This window comes from Meleagris gallopavo, chromosome 5 (assembly GCF_000146605.3).
Source record: "Meleagris gallopavo isolate NT-WF06-2002-E0010 breed Aviagen turkey brand Nicholas breeding stock chromosome 5, Turkey_5.1, whole genome shotgun sequence".
Classification (NCBI taxonomy): Eukaryota; Metazoa; Chordata; class Aves; order Galliformes; family Phasianidae; genus Meleagris; species Meleagris gallopavo.
In genome coordinates this window covers 25,449,671-25,474,654 of record NC_015015.2, presented here as the reverse complement: position 1 = coordinate 25,474,654, position 24,984 = coordinate 25,449,671, and the positions used below count along the sequence as shown (strand labels likewise).

At 37.0% G+C, this 24,984-nt stretch overlaps 1 protein-coding gene across 2 annotated transcripts; it reads left to right on the top strand.

Moving 5' to 3' along the window:
• RBM25 (RNA binding motif protein 25) lies at window positions 1–24,839 on the top strand. Of its 2 annotated transcripts, XM_010711488.3 has the most exons (18): window positions 1–141; window positions 3,231–3,280; window positions 4,262–4,432; window positions 4,735–4,792; window positions 5,752–5,912; window positions 8,856–9,038; window positions 11,208–11,261; window positions 11,521–11,604; window positions 15,127–15,413; window positions 16,292–16,478; window positions 16,777–16,866; window positions 18,081–18,154; window positions 18,898–19,048; window positions 19,362–19,686; window positions 20,607–20,881; window positions 21,810–21,908; window positions 24,075–24,122; window positions 24,726–24,839. In XM_010711488.3, exons 1-18 carry the CDS (start codon window positions 36–38, stop codon window positions 24,816–24,818), a joined length of 2,496 nt encoding a protein of 831 aa, XP_010709790.1. In that variant the 5' UTR covers window positions 1–35; the 3' UTR covers window positions 24,819–24,839. The 2 variants fall into 2 exon arrangements, with proteins under 2 accessions (XP_010709790.1, XP_010709791.1); XM_010711489.3 differs by lacking the exon at window positions 11,208–11,261.
• Window positions 24,840–24,984: the final 145 nt, after the last annotated feature.

Here is a 24,984-nt window from a genome sequence, read left to right as displayed (position 1 = left end):
CTTTTCTATCCTTTTGACAGATTGCTTCTGTAAGAATGTCTTTCCCACCTCATTTGAATCGCCCTCCAATGGGAATCCCAACTCTTCCCCCCGGGATTCCACCTCCACAGTTTCCTGGCTTTCCTCCACCTGTGCCTCCTGGTAAGTTGGTAGTGTATGAAGCTGTTGCAGAAAGAAATTCCTTTTTGTTATAAGCTGCTATTTTCCAGAAGTTACTGTGTTTAAGTGTATTTCAGTAACACTGATTTGTGTGCATTGCAGTCAAGTCTCTAGTTTAGCTACACAACGTGACAGGTGCACAAACTCTGTTTGGTCTGCCACTGTCTGCTTACTTTTGACCAGAGATCAATCTGCTAGACACAATACCAGTTTTACTGTCCTTTTGTTTAAACCTGAAGCTAGATTGTCATTTTTGTTAGGTATTTTAAGAGTCACTTCTTTAGCAGTGTGCAGGTTTTGATTACTTTCAAATAAGCCATTGTAATAGCTTTTGGAAACACTTGTCTACACCAAATATGCACAGTGTGAAAATATAGGAATAACTTTCAGAGAAGCTTCACCTTCTTACGTTGTTTTCTGTTTGTTTTTTTCTTATAAATCTATCTCAGAAATATCATTTCTTTGTATTCTCTTCTGCATACTTTCTTCCGCACATCTTGCTATCTTAGTTGTGTTGCTCATTCCTTAGAACCTTCCCAAAACTAATTTTATTTTTTTTTCCTTCTTCATCTTCAAGGTCAGTTTTTCCTTTTTGTGAGTGTGTTTGTTGAAATTTTTAATTTATGATCTGGGACCACCTTTCTTTTTTTTCTATATGTTGCCAGTATAGATAACAGTGTCTGGAGTCTGGACAGGGAGATGTAGGGAGGAATACTTCAGAGAATTATCCCTTTAAAATTCATAATGGAAGGGCTGCAGAAAACAATTTCTGTCTGTATAGTCTTGAGTTGTGTTGTGCACAAGTGTTGTCTAGACAATAAAGGCTTTCAAAAACCAGATGGCTGGATGCAGAAGTGGTTTGTGCACGCTCATTCATCATGCTAGGCCTTACTAATGGGTTGGTTCTTTCCTCTTGCTCTTCTATCCATGAGATTCTGTTTTTTGCTAAAAGTGCTAAAAGTTGTTGATCAGTCAAAACTTTGCCATCAAAGACTTCAGGCTGAATTTTAAAACTACCTCTTATCTTTATTAGTTTTGATTTATATAATGTTTTGTGAAAAAACAGATGCTTTTAAAAATAGCTTTCTGAAAAATATTTTACGTTTCTGTTCTAAACACTTGTTCTTAACATATAAACTTATGCACAATTTTTTGTGCATTTGCTATTTGAATTTTTATAAAAATTATCTTGTTTTCAGTGCTAATAATCCAAATAGACTGTGAATTGGAGGAGCCTGCCTTTAGGAGGGAGCTTAATTTTTCTCTTCGCAGTAGAAGTATGACTTGCTTACCTGTTGAGTTAGCATCATAGAATCACGGAAAGGCCTGGGTTGAAAAGGACCACAATGATCATCCAGTTTCAACCCCCTGCTATATGCAGGGTTGCCAGCCACCAGACCAGGCTGCCCAGAGCCACATCCAGCCTGGCACTGAATGCCTCCAGGGACGGGGCATCCACAGCCTCCTTGGGCAACCCGTTCCAGTGCGTCACCACCCTCTAAGTGAAAAACTTCCTCCTAAACCTCTTCTGCCTCTTAAAATATATGGGCTTAATTTCTCAGCCTAAGTGTATGAATAGAGTTGAAAATGCCACAGTGACCTTTTAGAAGTCTACTCTAAAGTTATTCCATGTGTAAAATTGCAATTAAAATAGGTTTAACTAGGTGTTCAGCAAAAAAAAAATCTAATTATCCAACCTGTAAAAATAAGTCTGCTAGAACAGTGTGCTTGTGCAAAAATGAAGGCAGGAAGAGTGTTTTGCTTTGCTTAAAAAGATGATAGTTAGAAATCAGAACTCGCGTTTCCGTCTTGAAATGTGAAGGAGTCAAAAGGGAGGTGATGTAGGTATCTTTCGTCTTCTGCCAAAATCATATACAATTAAGTTATAAAGCTTAAATGCCTTTCCGTAGATAAGAAACGTTCTGTGAGGTCACATCAGCAATGCATGTGGCCTGATATTTTGTCTGAGCTGTGGGAATAGGTGATGTTATTTAGATGTGTGCATGCACCTGTCTGCTTTTCATGTCTGAAACTGAAGTCTTCACAACTGATAAATAAAGATGTTAGAGTGTCATCTTTTTGCACTTCCTTTATCTGTTTCTGGTCTCAACCATTCGTGAGCATTTTTATGCTTTTTGAACATGTTGATACTGTCTCGACTGTCACCTTTTGTTCCAAATTCCAGCTGTTCATTACCAGCTGTGTAAAAGTACTACTTCCTTATTATGTCTGTTGTTAAACCTCCTATTCTCCTGAACTGTGAGCATTTGGCAAATGGCATTTTTTGGACTTTTTTATCATGTTCCATGCAAGCATTTACATTTGGAGTATCTCAGAGAGTAAATTCTTTCCTTGCCAAGAAGCTGCTTCAAAACTCAAATCAGGTATTTGCTCTTCTCTGAGCAGTTGGTATGTAGAGGTAAACAGCCTTTCTTATGATTATGTATTAGCTAACATGATAGTGCTTAAAGCCATCAGTGAGTATTGTAGTGGGTAGAAGGATATTACATAATTTCACACTATTAAATAGTGGTGTTAATTAGAATTTAAAGGACTTAAGCTCAATAATTAATAAGATAGTGTTCTTCTGAATTGTTTTTTTTTTTTTAATGCAACCTTTATTAAGCTATGTCAGAAACAATAAAGAATGCCATCAGGCTTCATGTTATTGAACCTCAGCCCTAAACAGCATGAAGGATTGATTTTGTTGTTGGAACTGAGCAAGTAAAGAATGAGATTACCACCTTTTGGACTTAGGATGCTTTTTTGTCTATAGAATTCTCAACCTCGTTCATCTTTTAGAGCAATACTGTGGTTTGAATGTGCTTTACAATATGTTTGTGAAGAACAAAGCCAAAATGAGAATGTGTTAGAAGTGGTCAGGACATTCATGTTCTGCAAGCGTGCACAGGCTGTGCTTGAGTGCTTAAGGAATTACTGGTAATCAATACTCTAAAACTCTCATGTCACCAAAATTGCTGTCTGGTTTAGTAAACATGACTGCAAGCAATTCATCTGTTTTATCAGTAATCTTAACTGGGCATATTAATGTTATGTCTTGTCTTTCTCAGGGACCCCCATGATTCCTGTGCCAATGGGCATTATGGCTCCTGCTCCAACTGTAAGTGTTACATTAGGATGAGTTTCGTGCATAGATTTCAACAGTATTTTTGTCTTCTGAACTATTTCATTAAAAAGACATACTGCAGAAGGAGGTGTTTAATCTTTATTTCAATTATTATGCTAATTAAAGTATAAAGGCTATTTATTGACATGTAGGTGAATTAGCATTTCAGTGATTTTGCGTAAGAAATCTCCCCAGAATACTGATTTGGTTTTTTTTGATAGTTTGCATTATCTGCTAGAGAAAGTTGTTTGTGGTAACCAGTGGTGTTCAACAGAAAAATGCTGGAACAAATACGTTGTTCACTTTCCTGATAACATTGTTAAAACTGACACATTCAGAAGGACTTTTGAGAGGAGGCTCAGTGCATACCTAATCTTACTTTAGTGGGGAGAGATGTGCAGCAAATTGGAACAGACATTTGTTTCTGTCTCTGTACAGTTTGTTCTGCAAGTAGTTGCTCCTTAGCTGAAAGCAAATGGCTATGAGCTGTGTACTGACCAACTAAACAAGTAGTGTTTATTTGCTCTGAAAGCTTTTAAGACCTGTCATATGTCCACTGAAGCCTTTTGAGATTTAAATCAGAGTTACTGTTATGCTTGCAGCTTTTTTTTTAAGCATCCAGCACACTGTTAGGTGCAGTGCTTCAACTTCCAATGACTCATATGTCACAAATGAGTAATTTGTAAAACAAATGATGTTTAATATTACTGTATGCTCACCATGCATACAGTAACTTCCAGCAGCTATATTTAGGTATACCTTTTTTCTGTCTATCTTCATCAAAAAATGACATTCTCTTGATGTTCTATAAATATGGTTATTGTTTACTCACTCTGTAAATTTAACCAAGGGCCATATAAAGAAAGAATTTTCAAATTCATGTCTATCCTATTTTGTTTTTAAAAATTTAAATAGGGGTGGAGGGACAAAAACAACAGCAGTGCTTTATTTTATATTCTCTCCTCCTCTTTCTAGGTTTTAGTTCCTACCACAGTGTCTATGGTTGGAAAACACTTAGGAGTGAGGAAAGATCACCCTGGCTTAAAGAACAAAGAAAATGATGAAAACAGCGGTCCCACAACCACCGTTTTTGTAGGCAACATTTCTGAGAAGGCCTCGGACATGCTCATACGGCAGCTTCTAGCAGTAAGTGTAGTGGACTGCCTGTTAACTTTAATCCCTGGCTAATAAATAAAGTTGTGAGTAGTGAAATTGAAACTAAATGCAGAGTTGGTCGTACTCACTGGATTAGCAGTCCAGGGGGTTTGACCTTAAACTGGTAAATAAGGGAAGAGTAATTTTTTTTTTTTAGCTGTGTATGTCAGTGAATATAGACATGGCTTGTTTTTAGTAGAGCTTATTCTTTTCACTTTGTGTGCATGCACCAAGTGTTAACTTTTTTTAATGTTTCAAACAAAATACTCAAATGTTATTTATCTTTAATGCAGAAATGTGGCTTGGTTTTGAGTTGGAAGAGAGTGCAAGGGGCATCTGGAAAACTTCAAGGTAACGTTCACGCTTTTCAAAATCTCTGAGCAAAGTAATGTTTTTATTACTTGGCAGATTTTGAAATGTTTGACATGCTGTTATTTTAATAGTGTATTTAATATCTTAAAACAATACTTAACTGTTAAATGCTTCCTGATATAGAGTTAGTGTTTTCTGTCCTTGAAATCAACACAGAGAAAAAAGCAAAATTGCGAAAGATTAAATGTAAAACTATATTTGAGGGGACAAATGTTCACTTTTCTGAGACTAAATCAGGTGTTTATAGACCATCTTTGAGAGATTGTTACCAGCCTGCACTTAAGTTCCGGGGGAGTGGAATTGCAGTGCTATCAGTAGTCATTGCCATTACTGTGTATCATCCTTAACCTCCTTAACAGGAGGCTTTCCTTATTAAAAGTTTTTCATCCCTATTGTACTGACTTTTTTACTATAATCTTTGTCCAGTGGATGTATGAAACAATTATGGCTATTCTTCACTGTTAATGTTTTCCTATATTCTTCTATTTTAATATTTCTTATAATTTAATATTATAATAATTTTTTTCATCTCTCATATATGATTATTTAATTTTCACAATATTTTTTTTCCCTCACTACTTTCTGTAACTGTTGTGAAATGCTCTAGATTAATGCTGTACTGTTGAGTGATGTCCTTGATCTTCAGGCAATTGCAAATCTGAGATGTCTCTTTGTATAGGCTACATTTGTTAGCTAAGATCGTTTAGAATGCTTTCCAAACTATACTGTTGTGCATTGCTTTGACTTCATTCACAAGGCTATTCTTTATATCAAAAGTTAATGCAATTAATTATCTTTCTGTATCTTTGTTTTGTTTTAAAAAGAGCAGTATCTATGTTCAAAGTTTGATTCAAAACATAATGCTTGTTTGTTTAAAGAAAGCTAATTACCTATAGAGCTTTAACGCATTTGCTTCTCATTTTAATCATCCATTTCAGCCTTTGGATTTTGTGAATACAAAGAACCAGAATCCACACTACGGGCACTGAGACTACTCCATGACCTCCAGATAGGAGAGAAGAAACTACTAGTAAAAGTTGATGCAAAGACAAAGGCTCAGCTAGATGAATGGAAAGCAAAGAAAAAGGCTTCTAATGGGGTGTGTATATCATATATGACTTGTATTATTTTGACAGGAGGACAATGTAATGTGCTTTTTAGATCAGACTGTGAGCTGGTCTTCTAGTTTCTTTTCTTGTCTCTGCCACTAATTCACTTTAGGTTTTTGCCAGAATCGAATTAATGAGTCTGAGGATGCAATGAAAGGAAATGAAGTGGAAGCTCTACTTTCACAAGTACTCTTGAAAACTTATACCGTGTTTACAACAAATGATTGAATTAACCCACTTAGAGCTATTTAAGATTTATTATCCCTTTTAGGTGAACTTACACAACATTGTAGGTTAACACAAACACAGTTATGTACAAGTTAGCTTTGTTTCACTTTTACAGCCATAGAATCATAAAATATCCTGAGATAGAAGGAACCCATGAGGATTGATTCCAACTCCTGACTCTGCACAGGGCAATCTAAGAATTAAATTATATATCTACAAGCACTGCACAAATGCTTCTTTGAGACTGACAACCTTGGAGTCGCGAATGCTTGCCCTGGGAGGTTGTTCCAGTGCCTTTTTCATCCTCTCGATATAAAAAATTCTTCCTTTCTTAAGATCCAGTCTAAATTTTCCCTGATGCAGCTTTAAGCCATTCTTTTGTCCTGTCACCAATGCACAAATGAGCACCTCCCTCTATGCTCTCTCTCACGAAGAAAATATAGACAGGAATGAGGTCATCTGTTAGGCCTCCTGTAAGTTGAAAAAAACAAATGTCTTCAGTTGAGCCTTCTTGATGATGTCCTGTGATTGTTTCACCACGTTTGTTGCCATCCTGTGGACACGCTGTACTGTTTTTTTTTAAACACCTTACGTGCAGTAGCTCAAAAGTACACACAGTACTCAAGGTGAGACTGCACCAGTGCCGATTAAACTGGGACAGTCCCTACCTTTGAGCAGCTAACTGTGCTGTCCCTGGTATGCCTCGGGACATGGGTGGCCCCTTTGGCTGCTGGGGCATATTGTTCATCACAGCTGAGGTTTAATCTGCTCATACTTATTTATAAAATACACCTGAATCTATGGAATGAATTAAAAATTAATTCTAAAGTTCATCTGTACCATATGATTCTGTTGCTTCAGTTTTGTTTAAAAATTCTTAAGTTTATAAACTCCAGATTTGTTACTTTGCCAGAGTTTGCAAACTAACTGCCTGTTCTTTCCCGTTTATTGACAAATCTTCTGGAACAAGTTAATGAAAAGGAAAGAAGTTCATAATTCAGTAGATGATGTAGGTATCAGACAGTGGGCAGTCATATCTCAAGTTTGTGTGTTAAAATTAATCTCATGTATTTCTTAGCTAAAATAATGCATCTTGTGTCACAGCTTGTTGAGCTTGCTCTTTAGCGATCTTAAAGTACCATAGATGCCTTAAGATATTTAGTATTTAAAACAATTACTTTCTGTAAAATGGAATTGAATAGGCTCTTGTTCAGGAAACTCAATCACATGAGAAAATCAATTTTTAGAAGGTTTAGGTTTGCTAATAAAAGTCTGTAAAGTGAATTGCAAACACACAAGTACTTCTAGTTCCTTTTAATGAGTTTGTTTTTTATGAGAACTAGATGTATAGTCATCACTTGAAACACTTGATGTTTTTGACTACGTACCTAGTGTATAGTAATAAATGCAGTAAATGCTCAGTAAAGCAGACTACTAGCACAATGAGTTTTGAATGAAGTAATACATTAACTGTGAACCTAGATACAGATTTGTTTGCCCTCTTCCATTCAGACTTCCTTCTTTCTTCTTAGTATCATTTGTAATATTACTAGGTTTAAAATGTCAGTGAAGCTTTTGTACAGTTAATGAATTTTATTTCCCATGAGCTCTTGTGGGTTTGGGGGCAGTTGATTTAGCTCCAAACATCTTTTTCGTGGTAGTACTGCGAAGAAAGGCTGAGAATTGCCAAGGAATGTTGATAAAGTGTATTTTAATAATTCTGCTTGAGGTTCTTTTCATTGATGTGCAGGTGCTGCATCTTTTCTTCAAAATTTTAAAGAAATCAAACATATACACTAACACAGAATTTCTTCAGGACACATCAAACAAATCTTTATCTAGTTACCTTCTCTACCTGATCACTTCTGCTTCGACCTTTTCAGTTCCACTCCCTTAAATCCAAATGAATCCTACCTTCCACCCCTCACTCTTAGCTGTTGCTCTGACCATTCTTTTCTCATTCTATTTGCCCCGTATTGCTTAATGACACCCAGCTGGATTCTTGTGTGAGATTCCTTTAAAAAAAAAAAAAAAAAACTGAAGGGATTGAGAGGTGAGCTGTCTTGCTTAGTGTGCAGATTGCTGTTTTACCTCATCGTATGGAATTTAGTTAAATGAACATTGTGTTTGTTCCCTTCAATCACTAAGGTGGAAAGGGGAAAACAGATGAGAGAAACTGTGTCAGTTCTGTGGAACTAGTCAGCAATGCTAAGAAAATGTTTGCTGTGCAAGGAATACTTACATCTAACAAAGTTTCTTCAGTATAATTCTCTGTTAATAAGTTGCAATTTTAAAGTTATAGATGGACATTTATAGTGCGTGGCACCTCAGTAGGCATTGAGGAACTGATTCTGAAACAGCTTAAAGGTTGTGAAGGAAACAGGACAGAAGCTTTTGACCATGAGGGGAATTATAATGATTGCCTTTCGATGTGTGCTCTTTTTCCTTAGTCACCCGTTATCTGTTCTATTTTATTTTGCAATCCTATGTCTGCTCTCAACTGCCATTCCACAAGTAAAACTGTGATCCCTTTATTACTGCTACTGTGAGAAGATCTGAGTAAAAATAAAGCAGTTGGTTACTACTTGGAGATTGTTTTAATAAAAACTGTGTGAATTAATGGGATGACAAAAGGTGAACTTCTAAAGTAAAACTAATATTATTCTCAATTTGTTGATTCCTGTTACTTTGCCATTTTTCCTTAGAATTCCAGACCAGAGACTACAAATGATGATGATGAAGCACTGGATGAGGAAACGAAGAGAAGAGATCAGATAATTAAAGGGGCCATTGATGTCTTAATACGAGAATATTCCAGCGAGCTCAATGCCCCCTCCCAGGAATCTGACTCTCACCCCAGGAAGAAGAAAAAGGAAAAGAAGGAGGACGTATGTGTTTTGATTTTGGACAAAGCAGATTTTTCTTCAGCTCACCTTTATATAATGGCCAAACCTTGTGCAAACGCTTTTAACCTAAACTCATGATGAAAAACCAGATCAACAAGCATTGATGTCAGCAACAGTTTCATGTTTTATGCTGAAAACTAGTCAGTTATAGAAACTATCCTTTCAGGATAGTTAAGGAATCTAAGCACCTAAGCTTCTTGGAACAACAGTTTTGAATCTGGGCAGGTTTGAATTGACCTTTCATCCCTCTGAAGGTGGAAATACTGAATTGAATGCAGTTTAAACTGCATGTGCATGCAGGTTTTTCAGATGAGAACTTTAAAAACAACTGTAAAAACTTTCTGCATACTTTGCATTTTCATTAAATAATGCCAGGGCACTTTTGTAATGTGCAGAGATTTGCTCTGGTAGTTTTTGACAAATTTCTCTCTTTCCTTGTAGTATGCATTCTTTTAGCGTACCTTGATCCAACCTGGTTGCAGCTGTTTCTCCACATGTGGATGAACTTCGTTAGTCATATATGTGTGCCTCACAAATTTTGGGAAGGATCCTTCAGGGATGAAAGGCATATTATAATCTTCTTACTTTACAAAATCACTTTTACACGCATGTGTCAATTTGGCTGGAATTTTTCAGCTGGTTTTACTATATTGTGTAATGCAAAAAAATTGTTAAGCAGGAATGAATGTTCTGGTTTAGACCTGCTTCTGTGAATGACCTTTTTGTGGTTTAAAACAAACTCTGGAGAAGAGGGATTAAGAATGAACAAACTCAGACTTAGCTTTTCCAGCCAAATTTCTAACCATGGGAAAATGGAGTCTTACACTTGCCATTCTGCACCTAATATGAAAGATTGGAGAATTGTTTGACCAAGATTTTTACCCACTTAAGTCTTCTGTAAAGTACCTATTCCAAAGTCAATAATGCAGTTTCAGATATTTATGGGGTTTAAGTGTGGTGCAAGAAGTAACATCTCCCTCAGGGAGTGAATGTATCTTCCCCATAACATTATTAGCCATGGCTAACCCAAGGCATAAGAGTGCTGAGCTGAGAATTTGTCTTTCTTTTCTCTCCCTTCCTTTGGGAGAAGATGCTTTCTTGGATGAGAATTAACAAATAAGTCACTGTCTAATGCTATCAGCTATGTTTTTTGTTAGATGCATTGTTAAAATGTAAAATTGTCCTGTGAGTACATTTATATGGCAATGAATAAGGACAGGTAGTTACATGCTGTAAGAGAGCATCAGTCTTGAAAGAGATGAGTGCTGAGTATGTCACTGGGACAGAAAGACACTCTGCTAGTTTTCTGTGAAGTAAAATTTGACCGATCTGAGCTAGTCAAGTGGATAAAATATGCTTTTAGCACTTGTGGATTGAAATTTCACCCCATCATTCCTCCCATATTGGGAAGAAGGAAAAGAAACTTGAAATTGCCATCATTGGCCTGTGTGGATAGAGGTGGGAGTGAAGAGATGGTCCTAGCTCATTGTTCTCTTGGCCATAAGAGAAGAGAGAGGAGGACTGTGGTCTCGTGGGAAAGGGAAGATGGATGCAGATATGTATGTGTGGGGGGTGGGGAAGCTTGCTAGCTTTGGGGCTTTTGTGCCCTGAAGGGCAGAGGGGCAAGGAAAACTCCCACCGATGTTAGAAACTGAGTCTGGTGTTAGTTCTTATGGATGAAGGCATGTCTGATATGGGGGAGTTGAAAATGTGTGCGGGGAACTGAGAGTGAGTGGAATCTGTTTTTCAATTTCGAGCACGGGGGAACCTCGCTAATTCGCACTACTAGTTAGTAGGTGCAACTTACCAAATTTTGCGAATTAGCGAGTAAATCAAGACTCGTGCACCACAAATATACTGATTGTATTGGCAAGTGTAGCTTAGTCTTGTTTATGATGTCTTCATAGCATACTAATATCCTGTAGTATACTTGATGATTCAGTGAAGTCTTAATAATATGAGACATCACTGTCTATTGAAGTAGTTCAGAGAAGGGAGAATTAGCGAGGTTCTTCTGTAATTTTGTTGAATCAAGAAATAAGATCACAGCAATACAATATTGCTTTATAGTACAAACATACAAAACATTGTTTTTCAGAGTAGTATGCAATCTATTTTTAAAAAAAAAAATCTCCGTGGATTTTTCCGCAGATTTTCCGCAGATTTCCAGTGGCCCCACTGATACCTTATCCACTCATCACCAAGGTTCGTTTACATTGTAGGCTTTGACAATGACTGTGTTTACTGCTAGTTGCCAGATTTGTGACTCTTGTCCATCTGATTTTTTTATTTTTATTTTTTTTCACTCATTAACATCAGACTGTCAGGTTTGGTACTGCAGAAGGACTTTATTTATCTCTTACAAGACTGGTTGAAAAATTCTAACCTTCAGCTTTTCTCTTGTTCTCCTGTGTCTGTACAAACAGCTCTTAATGCTTCTCCTCCTGTCCCCCTTGTTTTTTAGGAGGATATAAATGCTATAGAAATGGAGGAAGACAAAAGAGACCTGATATCAAGAGAGATCAGTAAATTCAGAGACACACACAAGGTAGTATTCTTGTTTTTGCGCTTAATACAAATTAGAATTTTTCAAAATCCAAAAAGACACTATTATAAAATTTAGCAGTACATTGCAATATCACTTAAAATGATGCTTATATTAGGTTTAATATACATGTAACTCTTTACCAGTCAAAAAAGACAATTACCACGTTAAAGTGGCCCTTGACATCTTTATGCTAAGGCTTTTGATTGCTACTGATTATTTTTCAGTCTTCTCACTTTAACATGAATAAAGGCAACTTAAGTTTCTTCACATACATTAAGTCAAGATATTTATAGCTAAAGGCTAAATGGGGCTGCAGTGTAAGACATACACTTGAGTGTGTTTCTGTAGGTAGATTTATAACATAATCCAAGATTTTATGAAGAGTTGAAAGTTGAATTAAATTTAAGTCTTTTATTTTAGTAGTTCTAAGTTAAGAGTGGGGGAAAGATTAAAAATAGGTCAGTGGTTACCAGACTTACCAAACTTTAGATGCATGGAAGAACTGTAAATTCCCATAAAGCTAATCTATTCATTGACCCCCACCATTATGATAGAGATCATATGGTGACTAATGCAAGATGAAACTCACAGCTTGGAAAGTAACATGGAATAGGATGTAAGTATGAGCTTCTGTTTTTTATTATACTTATGGATGCCCCCTCAGAAAAATATGCAAAGGGGTAACTGGCTTGGAAATGTTTGTGTACATTAAATCCCACCTTAGCTCTCACTTAAGGAAGTTTCCATTAATGCTATCGCATCTGTGAATGTTTCTGCTTTGTAGAATGAAACGATATATCATAAAGCACAACTATGCATGTAATGTTTTGTTTTAATGTTTAGCTTAAAGTTGATATTATTTTTCCCCTACGAAACTGGAATGGCCCTTGGTGTAGGGAGATAGCAGCACACTCCTCTTTTGAGCCCGTGCTCGTGTCTCAAAATACCCTGTAATCAACGTTAATGAAAAAGTTGAAGCTACATCTAGGTGGAGTACACCCCCGTTACTCAGCTTTACCATGTGTAGTTACTGAAGCTGGTACCATCTTTTCGTGCAACTTAATCTGTGTAAACGCAAGTGACTGCACATTGCTAGATGTATATGCATTTGGTTTTTCACTTGACCAGAGTTGTTAGAGGTGAACATGTGGGGAAAAATTCTAGAAGAAGTCACCTGGAGAAGTGCAGCAATTCAGCGTGAAACTGATTCACAGTGGAACTTCAGTAGAACTGTGTTCAATTCCAAGCCCCAACAAGCCACTGTTATTAAGATACAAACAAATAATATGCTTAACAAAAACAAGAGGAAATAAAAAAAAGTGCTTAATTGTTCCAGATGCTTTCGGGCATATTCTGCCTTTAATCCTTATTACTGGGGGACTATTCTTGTTACTTAACATCAAAGTCAAACTGAAAATAGTCACTGTATACATTGGATATCTTTAAAAGGGGCTGTTGAATCTTTAGCAGCTGGTTAGTGAGCACAGTGAACCTTTGCATGTTTTTGGTATGAGTTTATAAAACAATAACCATAGACTGTCAGGGTATCAGGATTGCAGGGGGCGTCCATTTACAGCACGGACGAGTCTGAAGAGAGCTCAAGGTAAGATTTATAATTTTTCTACCTGTTCATTTCTGTTCATTACTTCAATATATCAGATACCATTCCCGTCCCATTACCCTTTGAGATCCTCTTGTTTAGCCTGATAGAAGTTGAGGTCAGATTTAGATTGTGAAGTAGGCTGATTTTTATTTTTTTTTCCAATTGGATTTTAAGGAAGCGGACCTACATAATGGGTTTTCATATACAAGGCTGTGTGTTTGCACATGTGTAAACTTTATTTTTAAGTTTAAAAAAAAAATAAAATTTTTTCACCACAAAGTTTGAGTGGCAAAAAAGCAGTTCTACAAAAGAAATTTCTATTGGAACATCTAAGATAACCTGTAAGTATCAACCACTTCAGTATATAAACTTTTTTAAAAGTATATGAAATTTGAGGTAAGTTGGATTTTTAGAAGTTGGCAGCCTAGTTTAGCATCTGACTAGACTGAGGTTTAATACTATAAAGCTCCTGTAAAATATGGTCCTTTAGAAATTGATTTTCAGCCCCATGTATCTCGTAGAATCCAAGTTTTGTTTTTCATACCAATTTTCTACCTATTTCCTACCATTTTTAGTCCCTTTTTCCTTTTGTGATTTTAATGTATCCAATATTGGTTTGCCTGTATTGTGCTATTGATGCAGAGTAGTTTCAATGGATACATTAATCACTAGTGAATTAGCTTTATTTCTGTAATCTTTTATTGGTTCTCTGGTCCCTGTGCCTATGGCAGAAGAACATTTATCAGGTAAGATTGCTTTTTAAAGTTGTCTTACATGCTTTGTTTAAAAGAAAAGAAAAAAAAAAAACAGAATGCTGTTTGATTGTTCCAGTTTTTAATTTCATTTCAGTGATGGTAAACGTGGAGCCAAAGGGGATAAACATGTTTATTCTGCTCAATATTTTTCAAAAAAAAAAAAAGTGGTATTCTGGCATCTGTCAGGTTGAAATTTGGTATACTTGGTTGTTATTTGGTATATTTGTGAACCGTGTACTTGCTCTTCCTCCCAGAAACATAGCTTGTAGGCAAGGTTAATCCAGTGTTGGCGGTCCATGTCCTAGCACAGCATCTGTAAGTTAACACATAACAATTGCTTCCAAGGATGGATTTATCTATCATTCTGTTGATGTATTTTCTATTGTCTTATAGGAATTCTGGTCATAGGAACTGTTTCTAATTGAAATTTTAAAAATGGCAATTTTGCACAATTTTTAGTAAAACTGTAGCAGGTAACCCTTTAGTTTCTGTGTTTCAAAAGAGCTATTTCCAACCTTTTTTTTAACTCTCTCCATATTGCAGTGGTGGAAGTTAAGGATTCCATTCTGCAGAGTCCAATTTTTACCAATGAACTGTTAGATTTTTTTAGGGAGTGAAAGGTTGCAGCTCTCTTCACTGTTAAACCACATGCACCATGTGTAAGTGGAAAAAATTTTTTTACCCAACTTTTCTTATAGGGTTGTTTCGGTCTGCCAAGACTTCTTGAAAACAGTGTCCCAGTAAGCATTCCACTGAAATATATTCTTGTTGAACAGGATTAAATTTTGTTAGCTAGAAGTTCCCTCTGCTTGTACCCAAGTGGCTTATAGGACCAGTGGAATCTGTGGCCCATTTGAGTCATGACTGGCAATGCACTGTGTATGTCAGTGCAGTTTAGTCAGCTTATTGAGGCCAGCCCGGCTCTGCTAAGGTTGGAGATTGCTGGTCTGTGTAGATCTATGCTTTTGCACGAAATCTAGTCTTGTGATTGCTGCATTTTGATTTTATACTTATGAGTTCCAAAAAACCCACCAAACCCTCTTTAATATTTTAAAATCAGTGGCGGTTTTGGTATTTCCATTACCAGCCTTGTGTGTTGCGTCGGGAATATCCGGTTCCTGTAACTACAGAATTAACTATGTAAGTTCTCTTGTTGGTTTTTAGAAACTGGAGGAGGAAAAAGGCAAAAAGGAGAAAGAAAGACAGGAAATTGAAAAAGAACGCAGAGAAAGAGAAAGGGAACGGGAGCGTGAACGAGAAAGGAGAGAGCGTGAAAGAGAAAGGGAACGGGAGCGTGAACGAGAGAAGGAAAAGGAACGGGAGCGTGAACGGGAGCGAGATAGGGATCGTGACCGAACTAAAGACCGAGACAGAGACCGAGAACGGGACAGAGATCGGGACAGAGATCGTGAAAGAAGTTCGGATCGCAACAAGGATCGGAGCAGATCAAGGTAGTACGCTTAAGGTTGCTCTCTGTTTCGGTTATTTCTAGTGTGGTTCACTGAGTCTCTAGTTCAGCCCAGAAGCTGCTGTTCAAAATAAGAATGGCCCTTTTGGATGAATGAATGAAAAAAGGAAATTGAAATTTTAGAGAAGATTCTATCTACACTAATCAGAAGAGTACTTGGTTTCCTGCACAACGTAGGAACATAAGGACTGTAGTAAGCAGCCGTCATCCAACCATGACTTAAGTATACAGGTTTTATCGAGTCTTCATTTTTTCATTAGTAATTTTGTTTGTCTTGAAGTGTTCTGATGTCTTCACCGTTCTTTGCCTTAAATATTTTCATCTTCTTCGCATATGTGGATGTTTGTTTGTTTTTTTTAAAGCAAGAGAGTGACTCTTCCAGTCTTAAATTATGATTCATAATGTCTAGGTGCTACCATTTTCGTCTTCACCATAGGAGAAACAGCAGTTACACTTTACATTTTCTTGTAAGCGGGGCTTATATTATCTGTAAGCCATGGAAATGTGAAGGATATATTAAGCATACCTTTTTATGTGGCATTTTTAGCTGTCACTTGTTTATAGAGAACTACAAACGTATCCTAATAAATGAGTTGCTATGTCCTTACGCTTAATTTCTGTAGATATTCCTATTAAATAGTTGCAGTGCTCAAACAACTACTTACATATATTCAAGAACTATTTATCTCAAAGTCCTGATTTATGCCCACTGCTGTATTGGCTAATCATCCTGTATAATTGCACAAGAAAGACAACTTGCAAGATGGTGTAAGTAGTGCATTATACACTTAAAAGTACATCATTTCATTGAATAGATGAGAAGGGCTCTGTACATAAAGTTGGACTTCTTGCTTTCTTCAGAGAAAAAAGCAGAGACAGGGAAAGAGAACGAGAAAGAGAACGAGAGCGTGAAAGGGAACGGGAAAGAGAACGGGAACGAGAACGAGAAAAGGATAAAAAGAGAGACAGAGAAGAAGATGAAGAAGATGCCTATGAACGCCGAAAGTTAGAGAGGAAACTGCGGGAAAAAGAAGCTGCGTATCAAGAGGTAGGTTGGAATTTCTTACATTGCTTAATTATTTCTGGGTCCTAGCAACTGTTTTTCTGCAAAACGTGCCATTCCTTCTCTCTCTTCTTTTCTAAATATACTTGTAATCTTCTGACAGTGTGAATTGGGGCAGAGTATTTCAGTCAGTCAGAAGAACGTTGGATTCTTTGTTCCACAGTCGTAAACTATAACTAATTTTGCTTAATTTTAATGTTTCCTAAACAATAATATAGTTATCTTAAAAGTAGTTCTGCTGCTTTTCATTTGCTTGAGTCCGGATTGTATGCTTCTGTTGTAGCGTCTTAAAAACTGGGAAATCAGAGAGAGGAAGAAAAGTCGAGAATATGAAAAAGAGGCCGAAAGAGAAGAAGAAAGAAGGAGGGAAATGGTAAGGCTTAGTTTTACCTGTCACTTTTTTCCCCTTGTTCTTTGTGTCCCACTTAGAAAGGACTGTTCTCTTGCAATCTTTATGCAGTGTTAGTGCTTTCATTTTGTATACACACATATACAAAAATTTGAGTTAATAGACTTGAAAAAGATGTTGAATAGAAGCAGGATTACTATTGAGAGTCCTGAGCAATTCAGCGACTTGATCTTGTGAAGATAAGCAATGAGAGGTCTTAGGCAGCTGTAAAAGCACTGTGGTTTGATCATCGTGCACAATTCTCTCTGTAATCTAAATTTTTCATCAGATTTTTTCAAAATCTATCTTCTCTATGTTATACCAATAGAACTAAAGCAGCATTTCTGTTTCCAGCCCTCTCATGTGCCTGAACCTTATGTAATACTAAGCGCTGCTAAATTTCTGTGGTTATTTCATAACTGATGAACTAAAGCCAGTTACCAGTATAACACCTGGAAATGTAGTCTGAAATCACAGCTTTAGAAGGTGTATACTTCCACAGTTTAATAGTTTTCCTTGTTTAAAAAAATTATTTTAAATGATGTTCGTATTTCACTCCATAATTATCATAATTATCCCAGAGAAGGAGAAAATACAAGAGTAAGAGTAGATAGGAGGTGGAGTGGCATTTGCTACAAAACAAACAAAATGAAAAGTGAGGAAGAATAAAAAAAATAAAAGACATTGTTCTACGTGAAATTAAATCCCTCCCTTCTCTCCCCCGCTCTCCAAAAAAAAAAAAAAAAGTGGTTGAGAATTGTTGTTTTAACTCCAGTAGGCAGCTAAGTCCCACACAGCTTCTTGCTCCCTCCTTCCCACTGGGATGAGGAGGAGAACTGGAAAAGTTAAGATGAGAAAACTCTTGGGTTGAGGTTAAAACAGTTTTAATAGGTAAAACAATGAAAGTTGCACAAGCAAGCAAAATAAGAAATTAATTTACTGCTTCCTAGCAGCAGGCTAATGTTTAGCATTTTCCAGGAAAACTAGGCCTCATCATATGTAGCAGTTACTTGAGAAGACAAATGCTGTAACTCTAAAGGTTTCCCCTTTCTCCTTTCCCCTAACTTTTATTATGAGCACAGTGTCATATGGTATTTCCATTTTCTGTTGAAAACTCTTTATTTGAAGCATTGACTTGTTAAAAATATTACTAGATTTTAAACCAGAAATAATATTGTTTATGCTTTGATGTCTTGCAGGCAAAAGAAGCTAAGCGTTTAAAAGAATTCTTAGAAGATTATGATGATGACAGAGATGATCCAAAATATTACAGGTATGTCTTTATATTGATTCCAGGCAAGAAAATATTCACCAATCATTTTAACAAAATTGTGGAGTTTGTTGGCAGAGGCTTATGGAGTTTCATGTTTGAATAATTAAGTGGTGATTTAAGGCTCATAAGTATCCAAATTATTTTAGCACTGCTTAAGTGTTGAAGGGAAAAGGCAAAGTCCTTAAGAGCTACTTACTGGTGACTGGGAGTAGCTATTCCTTCCTACTACTTAACTTTCAAGTCAGGCACAGCACAGGTTAATGTAAGTAGAAAATAAGGTTAGGGCAGGCAGGGAGACAGGACGAAGCTTATTTCTAAATAGTTCGCTACAAGGAAGCTGTAAATTGTATCAAGAACAAGCATATTAGGGATGAGATTCACCTTGGGACTAACTGAAACTTGCATCAGACTAAGATATCAGAACTGGTTCTTGTCACGCATAGCTTTATAAAATTTGGTTATTTTCCTGAAAAGATCAGTAGTCTCATTCTCTGTTTAATGGGATGGGAGGCAAATTTTATACTGATTCCAGTAAGTTTGCCTCCCCTCCCATTAAACAGAGAATGAGACTGCTGTAGGGATATTTTTTTCCTGTTTAAAAAAAAGGGGGGGGGGACGGGACAAAGTACTTTTATGCTCTAACTTATTAAGTGCAGTACATCAATATCAGGTACTTCTTGCATTGTCATACAAGGTTATAATTGGAATGTTCTTTTAAAGTACAAATTTTGTACCTTTTGCAGGGGTAGTGCTCTTCAGAAGAGACTCCGAGACCGAGAGAAAGAGATGGAAGCAGATGAGCGGGACAGGAAGAGAGAAAAGGAAGAATTAGAAGAAATCAGGCAGCGCCTTCTGGCAGAAGGACACCCAGATCCAGATGCAGAGCTTCAGAGGGTAAGTAGCTGTTAGTCCAACAGGAAAAAAAAAAAAATCCTTAATATTCTGCTCATCTTAAGTGATATTAAAATGTGTTTAGTAAGCTAAAGATTAAATGATTAATACGCGATTCACTTTTTTTAAAAAATCAAGCAAGCAGTAAAAGACTAGAAATGAGAGATCGCTTCAGATGCGTCTGTCGATGGAGTTTCTAAACAAGCCAGTAATTCTCAATAAAATGACAGTACTTGTATATATTCTTAAGTAACATTTCTGTTTTTGAACAGTGCTGTTTTTAGAGAGCTTATTTGCTAATTCTGTTTCATTGTAGATGGAGCAGGAGGCTGAACGCCGTAGGCAGCCACAAATCAAACAAGAGCCAGAGTCTGAGGAAGAAGAGGAGGAAAAAGCAGAAAAAGAAGAAAAAAGAGAAGAACCAGAGGAAGAAGAGGAAGAGCCTGAACAGAAGCCCTGCCTTAAGCCAACATTACGACCAATTAGTTCTGCCCCGTCTGTTTCTTCTGCTAGCGGAAATGCAACCCCTAACACACCTGGTGATGAATCTCCCTGTGGCATTATTATCCCCCATGAAAATTCACCTGATCAGCAACAGCCGGAGGAGCATCGGCCCAAAATAGGACTTAGCCTCAAACTAGGTGAGTTTACAGCTTTCTGTTAACGTTCAAATGGGTTTGCAATGGAAAAAAAAAAGGCAAGATGACAACATAGTTTCCCAAATACATTGTACATTTTGACGTGTTTTTTAAGTGTTGTTATCCATGTGCTCTGCATATGGAGTATATAAATTTTTCTTCTAAAATGTAGAGTGGAGTCGTCTAGTCATCCTAAAGGATTAGCTCTAAACTGAGATTAGTTATTTTACTTTGAAGGTTTCTAAGCGTCTCTTGTAAAGATCTTTGTTAGCTTTCATTAATGTAAGTATATGTTAATTAAGTCTTAGATACTTCCCATATTTATTCACAAGGACCCTTTCAAAACAAAGAAACTGGAAATGAGGTTTTTTTTTCCACTCTTAACGTAGTCCCATGAATTGATGACAGTTGCAGTTGGAGCATGAGCATAGAGTTCCTTAGCTCTTTAGCAATTTCTTAGTGTTTAAAAAAACAAAACATTTTTGTTCAGAGCACCGGAACTAACAATAATTGTTTTCAAGGTTTGTTCATTTATTATTTTGAACTATACTAAGGCTGTAGTCTGAGCTCACACTAATGTTACAACATGAATGAGGAGCAACTGAGTGCTATTAGTCTAACAGTTTTAATGTTTTTCCTACAACTGGATTCATAGTTAACTTTCACCTTGTTGCTTTGCCTCTGCCAAGGTTTGAAATCGTGTTATTCTTTCCCTCTCTCAGTAAGGGATGTTAATTGGTTTTAGGGTAATAAGGGAGGGCTGCCTATTTTTCTGGAACCTTGAAGCTCAGCTTGACCTATACATCTAAATAGCAAATTTGGAGATTTGACATTTATGTAACACAAACTGATATTCATCAAAAAATGTGTGAAGAGCAAATTAGGTTTAGTTACAGTTCATGAATATTTAATTCTGATTGTAGGTGCCTGCAATAGTCCTAATCAGCCTAATGCTGTAAAAAGGAAGAAGCTTGCTGTGGATAGTGTTTTCAATAAATTCGATGATGAAGACAGTGATGATGTGCCCCGGAAAAGGAAACTTGTCCCCCTGGATTATGGAGATGAAGATAAAAGCAACATCAAAGGCAGTGTCAATACAGAGGAAAAACGCAAACATATTAAGAGTCTCATTGAGAAGATCCCCACAGCAAAACCAGAGCTCTTTGCATATCCTCTTGACTGGTCAATTGTGGATTCGGTAAGTTAATTTCTTAACCATGCTCAAGCAGCCTGATTTTTCCAAACAAACCTTGGAATTTGAATAGGGGTGTAGCATTCCTAGTACTTCAGTGGCTTGAAGCAGCACTATTAAATGGAATTGAACTTAAATATTATTTTTTTTCTCCATGTTTAGTTCTTATTCTGAAGTATGACTACTTATTTTTGTTTGGTCTCTTGAGTTGATAACACTCCTGAGTTGTCTAGTAATATTATGAATGGGGAGAGAAAAAAAGTCTTATTAAAAAAAAAAAAAGTTTCTGAATGGCTGTCAAAAATATTGATGCCCAAATCACTGTGTTCTCAGTTGGTACCTAAATATTTGTAGGTTGCTCTGAGAGTAATGCCTCCTATTTATTTCTGTAGAAACTACAACAGATACAAAGAGCATAAAAACACTATTAGATGTAACAAATTCTCAGCTACAAAACACTGTTCTTCAACATAGTCATCACTATTGGATTTGCATTTTCACCAATGGTGAATAAGAGCCCGCATGCTGCACTTAAATAAATAAATAAAAATCTATACTAGCTGAGATAGTCTACATAAATGTTCAGCAAGTATCATTGGGTGCAATTTTCACCTCATTAAGGAATTCCACATCTTTGCATCGTATGTACTTTCATGTCCTATGCTATTTTACCAGTCTGCCCCTCTGCTGTCATCTGTTGCATGTCAACAATATATAATGGAATACTGGTGGGAAGGTTCAACCTTCTACTTCCATACCACCAACTCCCACCTCTGACATTGTGAGCCAATAAAATACGAGACATTTACTTTTGGAGCAGTCATCTTTCACTGAGCTGTTTGTTTTGGGTCTTCTGGCTGCCTTTTTGGCAGTAATTTTTCAGGGTAATAAAATTTATGAAAATAACGGTGTGATTTTTTTTTTTTTCTTTCAGACACTAATGGAACGTCGAATTAGACCGTGGATCAACAAGAAAATAATAGAATATATTGGTGAAGAAGAAGCTACACTAGTTGACTTTGTTTGTTCTAAGGTTAGTATCTTCTAGGTCTTTTCGAAGTCTGGATTTTATTGCCAATTAAAGCTGCAGGAATAGTAGCAGTATCTGTTGTTTGAAGGCAGTCTGTTCTTACCTTCTCTATAATTTATAATATTGGTAGCAGAGATGATTAAGGTACTTCAGGTTAGTATGTACACTATTTTACAAGTTATCTCCTTGAATACTTTTTGTACATGCCGGATGCTGTTTACATTTAGCACTCTACTCCATAAGGACATCTGAAGTGACCAGGTGACAAAAGCAGTTGTTGTACCTGATAATTTTACCATTTAATTTCAGATAAATATTTAGTTTGCCATGAACATTTTTAAGTTTACAGAATTGGATGTGTGTGAATTCAGAGAAAAACAGTAGGCTGACATCATAAGAGTTTTAAATTAACAGTAACTAAAAAGATTTTTTTTTTTAATTTCTTTGGTAGTAGACAAATATCAAGGTATTAGACCTAGCACTAGAAGACATTCTCCCATTCCTCTCAGTCATGTGTGTCACTTGTTTAAACTCTGCGTAGATTATTCCATCAAATTAAATACTGCTTTCATGGTATATTCATAAGGGCTTGCCTCAGTTTATATTTTACTGGCTGCAGGATCGAGTCCAGAGAGTGGTGGTCAATGTTTCAATGTCTGGATGGAGATTGATGATGAGTGGTGTCCCCCAGGGGTTCGTGCTGGGGCCGATACTCTTTAATAACTTCATTGGTGACGTTGAGAGTGGGGTCAAGTGCAGCCTCAGCAAGTTTGCTGATGGCACCAAGCTGTGTGGTATAGTTGGCACACCAGAGGGACCTAGATAGGCTTTTGAGCTTTTTGAGTTGGGCCCAGGTGAACCTGATGAGATTCAAGAGATCTAAATCCAAGATTTTGTTCTTGGGTCAAGGCAGCCCTTATTAGCAGTACAAGGAGGCGGAATGAAAGGATCAAGCGCGGCCCTGCTGAAAAAGATCTGGGGGTACTGGTGGATGGGAAGCTGGCCATGAGTCAGCAGTGTGTTCTCGCAGCCTGGAAAGCGAACCATATCCTGGGCTGTATCAAAATAAGTGTAGCCAGCAGGTCAAGGGAGATGAACCTGTCCCTTTACTCTGTGCTGGTGAGGCCTCACCTGGAGTACTGTGTCCAAATGTGGAGTCCTCATAGATGAGAGATGTGGACCTGTTGGAGTGCATCCAGAGAAGGACCACAAAAATGATCTGTGGAATGGAACACATCTCCTATGAGGACAGGCTGAGAGAACTGGAGCTCTTCAGCCTGGAGAGGAGAGAGCTTGCGAGGTGACCTCATAGCGGCCTTTCAGTATCTAAAGGGAAGCTACAGGAAAAAAGGGATTGGACTCTTTAGTAGGGTTAGTGGTGACAGGACAAGGGGAAATGGATTAGATTTAGGTTAGATAGAAGGAAAAAATCTACAGCAAGGGTGGTAAGGCAGTGGAACAGGCTGCCTGCCCAGTGATGTGGTTGATGCCCCACCGCTGGAGACTTCAAAGATGAGGCTGGATAAGGCCCTGTGCAGGCTGATCTAGCTGTGCATCTTCCTATTCATTGTAGGGGGGTTGGATTAGGTGGCCTTCAGTGGTCCCTTCCAACTCGAAGGATTTTATGTGTAAGGGCTACTTCATGAAGCAAATGGAGTGATTGTTTTGTGGCATGAGTGGTTAATAGAAAGTGAAAAATAGAAAATATTTGTCAAGTTCAAATTATATTTAAAAGAATGTCATTTTCTAGTTTTGAAGGACAGCCTTATGATTCTAGAAAATTGAAATCCTTAAAATACTTCAAGACAGATGGAAAACTGCACTAGAATGATAGAGCAAATTTTGCTTCACTCTTCCTGCAAGAATTCACTGTTGAAGGAAGAAGAGTTTACCAAAGATGTCAAATAGCCAGCAAATAGAGACTGTGTTGAATCTCTGGAGCTTGCTAGAACTTGTTCCTCAGTAACAAGCCATAAACTTGCACTCACTGTAATTAAATCTAATGAACTTTTAAATTTTGCCCTGGCTAATGCTAGAAACTAATGAATTGGAAACACTGTTGTCTGTGCAAAGTATTAAAAATTCTTAAGAAGTAGCAATTTTTTCCCCCCAAAGACATTCATATAGTTTACTTTGACTTTTCAGACCAAAAACATTTATTTCTTTCAGGTTATGGCTCACAGTTCACCACAGAGCATACTGGATGACGTTGCCATGGTAAGCAGAAATTGTCTAACTGATGTACCTTCTGCATTGCACAGAAGCTAGTAGTCAATTATGTGAATTAGTAGGAGTCCGTAACAAATATTTGGTGTTCATAGAACGTGCATACTGTAGGTACATATGATAGCTGTTTTGATTAAATAGCTTATGCTAGCACAGAGATGATATTCTAGTTATGGCCTCTAGGTAGAAAACAGTGATCTCTGCTGGGAAACTCTTTGTATTTGGAAATGTAGAACAAGGATTCTGTCCCTAGCAATAGAAGTAAGATTTGACAATAGTAGAACTGTACCAGAAATGTGAACTTCCGTTTACTCTCTTGTAATTACATCTTCTGATTTGTTTTATGGAGAGTCTGTTCCTAATTACACAAGAGTGTAACAAAGGTCGAGTCAGATAAGTGCAGGACAGGTAAAACCCTGGAAGTTTATCCAGTCCTTCACTCAGTGTTAACTTTGATCATATTACCTCCACTGCATTGGAATTGGGTATTAAGTGATCTTCTGGCTGCAGACTGTGATATGTCTGCTAGAATTAATCATCATTACTAGAATCCCTAACCTAAAAAATAATGTATAAAATGTGTGTTTCTTACAGGTACTAGATGAAGAAGCTGAAGTTTTCATAGTCAAAATGTGGAGGTTGTTGATATACGAGACAGAAGCCAAGAAGATTGGTCTAGTGAAATAAAGCACTCTTCTTGCTTCTAGGGTTCCATTTCAATTTTTGCTTTTTTTCCCTATCATCCAAGGACTTCAGATTTTCTCTGTTCTCAGAGACTTGAGACCTGTATTTTTTTATGTAGAAAATGTGAATTTTTTTTTTTTGTCCTCTGCTTAGAGGCCCCTTCTACCCT